The 6,464-nt window shown below is 58.0% G+C and overlaps 1 protein-coding gene across 2 annotated transcripts; it reads left to right on the top strand.

The window, feature by feature from the left end:
• Positions 1–1,049: 1,049 nt before the first annotated feature.
• Pcolce (procollagen C-endopeptidase enhancer) lies at positions 1,050–5,871 on the top strand. 2 transcript variants are annotated; one of them, XM_087196369.1, is made up of 10 exons: positions 1,050–1,252; positions 2,093–2,201; positions 2,545–2,803; positions 3,012–3,086; positions 3,605–3,729; positions 4,125–4,261; positions 4,506–4,789; positions 4,996–5,073; positions 5,188–5,358; positions 5,642–5,871. In XM_087196369.1, the coding sequence occupies exons 1-10, from the start codon at positions 1,158–1,160 to the stop codon at positions 5,806–5,808; spliced, it is 1,500 nt and encodes a 499-aa protein (XP_087052495.1). In that variant the 5' UTR covers positions 1,050–1,157; the 3' UTR covers positions 5,809–5,871. The 2 variants fall into 2 exon arrangements, with proteins under 2 accessions (XP_087052495.1, XP_004840253.1); XM_004840196.4 differs by lacking the exon at positions 3,012–3,086.
• The last annotated feature ends 593 nt before the right edge of the window (positions 5,872–6,464 follow it).

Here is a 6,464-nt window from a genome sequence, read left to right as displayed (position 1 = left end):
TTTGGAACCATGGAGCCCTGTGGGAGGGGACATAGGGTAGGAGATGGGGCACCAGCACCTGGGCTGTAGGTGACACAGAGCAGGAGCAATCAAACCCTGCACTGCTGGGAGCTGTTGGCACCTGAGTCCCTCCCCTTCCCACTCCAAAGACCTCACCTGGTGTTTTTGAACTTGGAAGTCCTGGCCCCACCTCTGGGGACAACTCACCATGTATGTTTGGTTCCTGAGTTTAGGTCCTCTATCAGTCGTCTGCTTCCGGAATCCACCTCATCCCCCTCATTCCAATGCACTCCATGCCCTCCACTCTTCCTCCTATTTACCTCCCAGGCCTGGGCTCCTGTGGGCTTTCTCTCCCTTACTTTCTGTTCCTTCCCCCTTGTCCTCAGTAGAGGGATGGATACTCCATGCCTCCCTGCCCTTCTCTTGTACTTTCAGATATTTAGAAGAAAAAAATGGGTGAGCAGAATTCTTCCTCCCTGGCCAGGTGTGGTGGGCTCAGCTCACACCAGTAATCTCTGCTCCGAGAGACTGAGGCAGGATCATCAAAAGTTTGAGCTCAGGCTGGGCAACTTAGTGAGACCTTGTCTCAAAATAAAAAATTTAAAAAGGGCTGGGGATGTAGCTCAGGGCAAAGGCCCTGGGTTCAATCCCCAATGGTGAAAAAAAAAATCTGCCCCCCAGGTGTAGAGGGGAGGCAGTAGAAATGTGTAGCTGGGGCCAGGGATGGCCAAGAGGTGAATGGGTGGGGGTCTCAGGAAGGGCATCTTCTGGGTGCTGAGGGAGCAGGGGATGAAGAGAACTGAGTCCCCAGGAAGGACCAGAGCTCTGCCCACATGGTGCTCAGGCATGGGACAGAGCGGAGTTCCGGTGACAGTATCTGAGGGCTGGAGGATGCTCCCCCTGCCCCTCATTGCTCCACCCCTCCTTAGGTCAATATTCTGAGTCCTAGACTAGAGAGGCCCCTGGACTCACCACGGTCACAGCTGTCTCCCTGTCCCGCCTTCACCGCCCGGCCCACAGGCCAGTCCCCACGCCCACACGCCCCAGGCTGTCTCATCTGGCACTGATTACCCCGCCGCCACTGCTGCTGCTGCTGCTGCTGCTGCTGAACTTAGCTGCTGCCTCTGGGCCGAGGACCCCAGCACAGTCCCCCAGACATGCTGCCCGCTGCCCCAGCCTCCCTCCTGGGGCCCCTCCTCACAGCCTGGGCCCTGCTGCCTCTTGCCCAGGCCCAGACCCCCAACTACACCAGGTAGGTCTCAGCATCTCCAGATGGCCCAAGTGAGCTTCCAAACGCTGGCTCTTGGGGGCTGTGCCTGTGGGTCTCACAGACTCTGCTAACACCTAGCCCCGGCAGATCGGCAGATCTCCCACCCCATCCTCTCCAGCACCCAAGTCCTCCCCTCTGCTGTAAGACCACGATCTCCTGCAGGTCACCACCCCTCCCACTCTTTCAACCTTCACCTTCTACCCTTCTAGTCTCCTCCTCCACCCAGACCTAAGGCCCCCCATGGAGCTTGAAAGGCGAGCCAAGACCCTGAACTTGCCTGGTAGCTGACATCTGGCTTCCAGAAAGGAAGGAGAGATGGGGTGGGGGTGGGGGCAGCTAGAGGAGCCATGGGGGTCTGATACTCAGAGTTAGCTGGAACAGGAGCAGGGCGAAGGTGGGGGTGCTCAGAGCCTGGTCTCTGGGCCCAATTGGAGGGCCATCTCTGCGCTGCTCCTTGTCCCCGCCCCTCCCCCCTACCGCCTGGCCTCGTGGCCGTCCACATCTGGAAGTAGTTAGGCAGCTCCTGTTCCAGACTGCCAGGCAGCGTGAGGGAGGAGAGCTGGCAAGGGGGCCCCCCCAGGAGGATTCCGGGAATTCCTGTGGGGGTGGGGGTGGGGTGGGGTGGGCCTCTGGGGGGTGGGAGGCACAGTCCAGTTGTTGGTCCCATGTTTTCCTCATCCTACTCCAATCCCAGCCCAGCTGGCTGAGGCTCTCCTGGATCCCTTTGGGCTTCTCCCTCATGTCCCTGGCCTCCCACCCTGGCTAACCCATCCCCACCCCTCAGCTGCTCCCCACTGCTGACTGACTCCTTCTGTTCTCCAGACCTGTGTTCCTGTGTGGAGGGGATGTGACAGGGGAGTCAGGTTACGTGGCAAGTGAGGGTTTCCCCAACCTCTACCCCCCCAGTAAGGAGTGCATCTGGACCATCACGGTGAGAAGACCCCTGTGGTCGCTGTTCTCTTATCATCGTCTCCCAGGCAAAACTCGGACACTAATGGGTGCCCCCTCCCTGAACCACCTTCTAAGCCAGGGGATCAATCCCCAACATAACCAGTGCCCAGTTGACTTCTTAACCCATAACTCAAATCCTGATTTTCCACCCCCAACTTCCTTCCGGTCCTCTCATCTCACCCAAGGCCTCTGCTCTGCAGCCATAGGTACTTTCTAGCCCCAGCCATTGCTGTAGGAAATACTCGGGAAAGGGGTTAAGACCTCTGCCAGGGTTTTGTGCAGCCTGACGCTGTGGGTCTCATGCCTCCTGTCCCTGATGTCAGGTCCCTGAGGCCCAGACTGTGTCCCTCTCCTTCCGAGTCTTTGACATGGAGCTGCACCCTGCCTGTCGTTACGATGCTCTGGAGGTCTTTGCTGGGCCTGGAACCTCGGGCAAGCGGCTGGGACGCTTCTGTGGGACCTTCCGGCCAGCACCCCTAGTCGCCCCTGGTAATCAGGTGACGCTGAGGATGACAGCAGACGAGGGCACAGGAGGACGAGGCTTCCTGCTGTGGTACAGCGGGCGGGCCACTTGGGGCAATGGTGAGCCTCCCTCACCACCACCTTCCCCTTTCCTTGTCCGGTCCCTGCTCAGACCCCAGCCCCCAGCCCTAACCTCAACCCCCAGACAACCCAATCCCAAGAGCCTAGGGCCACCAATACTCCCTCACCCTTTCTCCTCACTAACCGCCCCTTCAGTCCCTCCTCCCCGTCTTCTCTCCCCTTCCTGCTCCCACCCACCCTCTTCCAGGCCCCCCCCCAGGCGCGAGGCGGAAATGGGTCATGGACCCACGGGTGGAATGGGCGGCCTGGGGTTACTGGGACGGTGAGTAACTGCCCGCCTCCATCCGCAATCGGGCTCCCTCCGACGGGCGCGAGGGGGCACCCCAGGGCTGGGGGACTAGAGCCCCCTGCACCCAGCCCTGGGCTCCCGATTGCGGTCCCATCACCCTCTCCTGGTGGCAGACATCTCCCTGGAAATCTTTCATCCGGGGACTTCCCGGCAGGGGCCAAGTCGAGGGCACCCTCACAAAGGGAACTCCTCTGCCAGGCTGGGGAGATGGGATCTCCCAGGGGAAGAGGCTTGGGTCGGGAGGGGCAAAAAGGGGCGCATCCAGCCAGTTCTTCCCTTCCGCGGTGCCAGGCTGCAGCCCGGAGTCCCATCCTTTCCTCTCAGCTCCCTCTCTGCTAACCTTCCCTCCCTCTCTCCTGCCCACGCCTCGTCCGTCCCCTCAGCCTGAGACCCAGAGGGCCGAGCTGCCTGCCCGCCTCCCAGCTCAAACTCGCCTCCAGCTTACTGAGGGTCTCCACCGCCCCGCCCCTCCCCCTCTCTCCCCTCCCCAGAGCACCAGTTTTGTGGGGGGCGGCTGGAGAAGGCACAGGGGACCCTCACCACGCCCAACTGGCCCGAGTCCGACTACCCCCCGGGCATCAACTGTAACTGGCACATCATCGCGCCCCTGGACCAGGTACCCACCCCCTGCCCCGACTGCCCGGGGGGACCCAGGCGACCTTCCTGCACCTACCCAGCAACAGCAAGGATTTATTGAGCACCGTCTGTGTCCCAACCCCAGAGCTTGCGTGGCCCAAAAATAGACTCAGACCCCGATTGCACGCAAACTAAAACTGTAAAATCACAACTGTGGAGTCTTAGAAGAGCAAGGTACACGGTGCTGCTAAACTGTGGGCGCCGCGGGGCGGGGATGGCGGGGTTGTCCCTGGAGAGTGAGCCAGGACTTGACCTTGCCAGCGGGGCAATGGCCGTCCCTGCAGGGTCCCATGCGGGTACAGGGCCCTCTGATGGGCGGTGTGAATGCATGGAGGGGGAGGCGAGAGGAGCAACCTCCGCCTCGGCCGCCGCCAGGTGATTCTGCTGACGTTCGGGAAGTTCGACCTGGAGCCCGATACCTACTGCCGCTACGACTCGGTCAGTGTGTTCAACGGAGCAATTAGCGACGACTCCAAGAGGCTGGGGAAGTTCTGCGGTGACACCGCCCCCGGGTGAGGGCGGGATGGGGTGGGGAGAATCTGGGTGTCACCAGGGTTTTGAGGGGTGCGGTGAAGCTGAGGGGTTGGATCTGAGCCCTGGGATTCCAAATGTGGCTGGGCGGAGGCTTGGTGCCCGGTCTGGGTCTGCAGATCTAGAAGCTAGAAGCCAGGCGACCTAGGGGAAGAGGTCAAACGGCCACGTGCTGGGGAGGCGGCGGGTGTGCGGCCGCCCTAACACCTCCCGCGATGCCCACAGCCCCATTTCCTCCGAAGGCAACGAGCTCCTGGTCCAGTTCGTCTCGGATCTCAGCGTCACCGCTGACGGCTTCTCCGCCTCCTACAAGACCCTGCCTCGGAACGCTGCTGACAAAGCGCCAGCCCCAAGCCCAGGAGGGGATGCCCAGCAGGGCACTCCCACTCTCGGCACCAACTCGGAGCCAGGAGCTGGACCCAAAGTCAAGCCACCCACCAAGCCCAAAGTTCAACCTGCAGAGAAGCCAGAAGCTTCACACAAGGCCCAGGGAATTCCAGTGAGCCCCAGTGAGTCCAGGCAGCGGGAAGAAGGGAGTTGTTTCAGACGGTCTTCTTGGCTCATCCATTCTTTCACTTATTCATTCATTCTACACTCGCTGGTACTGGGTGCTGGGAACCAAAGCTGGGGATAACACTCTGAAGGCGTTATGGAGAAAGTGGTCCTTCCTACCTGCTGGGTAGGTCCTCTCCACAAACAGCCCCATCCCTCCTAGATGCCCCCACTGTCACCTGCCCAAAGCAGTACCGGAGAACAGGCACCTTGCAGAGCAACTTCTGTGCTAGTGATCTGGGTAAGAAGCCCCTCCCCATTCCCTACCCTTGCAGCTCCTTTATCCATCTCCTTTCTGGTGCTGGACCTCCCCTGGCCTCCTGTCTCCTCATCTCTCACCCCCATTCTCCCACAGTGGTGACGGCAAAAGTGAAATCCATGGTTCGGGGGCCAGGCGAGGGCCTCACTGTCACTGTCAGTCTCATTGGTGTTTATAAAACTGGAGGACTGGACCTGCCCTCTCCACCCACTGGCACCTCCCTGAAATTCTACGTGCCCTGCAGGCAGTACCCGCCCATGAAGAAAGGTAACAGAAAAATGAGATCGGGAGGGGGCACTTAATGACACTAAAATAACAGAGGTATAAAATCTGAGTGAGAAAATGCATTGATATAGTGGTGCACACCTGTAATCCCAGCAGTCTGGGACAGGAAAATTGCAAGTTGGACTCCAGCCTGGGCAACATAGTGACTTAGTGAGATCTTGTCTCATTCTTCAGTACCCCCAAAAAATGTTTTGGCAAGGTCTCAGTAATATGAGCTTTCAGTCTCTCAACTCACCCTCTTTCTCTCCCCCCCGCCCCCCGCCAGGAATCAGTTATCTGATGATGGGCCAGATGGATGAGAATAGAGGTCCCATCCTTCCACCAGAGAGCTTTGTGGTTGTCCACCGGCCTAACCAGGACCAGGTTCTCACCAACCTAAGCAACAGGAAATGCCTCTCCCAACCTGTTCTGGCTGTGGAATCCCAGGCCTGAGACCCAGCCCACCCCCAAGGCCTTGGGCCCCCTTTCTTATGCAAATAAATGTTTTTTATCTGAGGAAGGGGGTCTTATTTCCATTTCTATGACTCAGAAATGGATGACTTAGACAGAAGGGCCCCATCCTGGGGATTTCATTCATTCATTCATCAAGCTTTTAGTACACAGTAAAATCCCCAGTACCACAAAAACACCACCACCACCACCACCAAGTGTTCGTTTTTTTTTTTTTTTTTTTGTACCGGGGATGGAACTCAGAACCTTGCGGTTGCAAGGCAGGTGGCAGAACCACTAAGCTAAATCCCCGAGCCTAAACAAAGTGTTCTTGTAGAGAGAATATTCTACTTGTGAAGAGATAAAATATAATGTCAAGTAGCACTGTAAATGCTACAAGGAAAGCAAAAGCTTGATTAAGAGGACAGAGGGGATTCTATGTAAGTAAGGTGCTCAGGAAAGTCTTTTCCTCATTAGATCAACTTAGTTTTTGCTACACTGATCAGTAATTGTGTGGCCTACGGTGAGATTCTTCACCTTGTCAAGGCTGTTTCCTCGTCTGTAAAACGAGATGAAGATTCAGTGGGACGACGTAAGCAGCAGGGTTAGGTGGGTCTTAAATTCCCTATGGATATGTGACTGATTCCCAGGGCCGTCCA

The sequence above is a fragment of the Heterocephalus glaber genome, unplaced genomic scaffold, assembly GCF_053883595.1.
Source record: "Heterocephalus glaber isolate CG9 unplaced genomic scaffold, H.glaber_assembly_v1.0 deba00001610, whole genome shotgun sequence".
Lineage (NCBI taxonomy): Eukaryota > Metazoa > Chordata > Mammalia > Rodentia > Bathyergidae > Heterocephalus > Heterocephalus glaber.
This window is presented reverse-complemented; position numbering and strand designations above follow the sequence as displayed.

Bases quoted from the DNA above. Each gene is read 5' to 3' on its own strand.
- Pcolce (XM_087196369.1), top strand. From the start codon at position 1,158: ATGCTGCCCGCTGCCCCAGCCTCCCTCCTGGGGCCCCTCCTCACAGCC. The intron at 2,804-3,011 runs GTGAGCCTCCCT...ACCCTCTTCCAG, and splicing joins GCGGGCCACTTGGGGCAATG to GCCCCCCCCCAGGCGCGAGG. The intron at 4,790-4,995 runs GTGAGTCCAGGC...CATCCCTCCTAG, and splicing joins GGGAATTCCAGTGAGCCCCA to ATGCCCCCACTGTCACCTGC.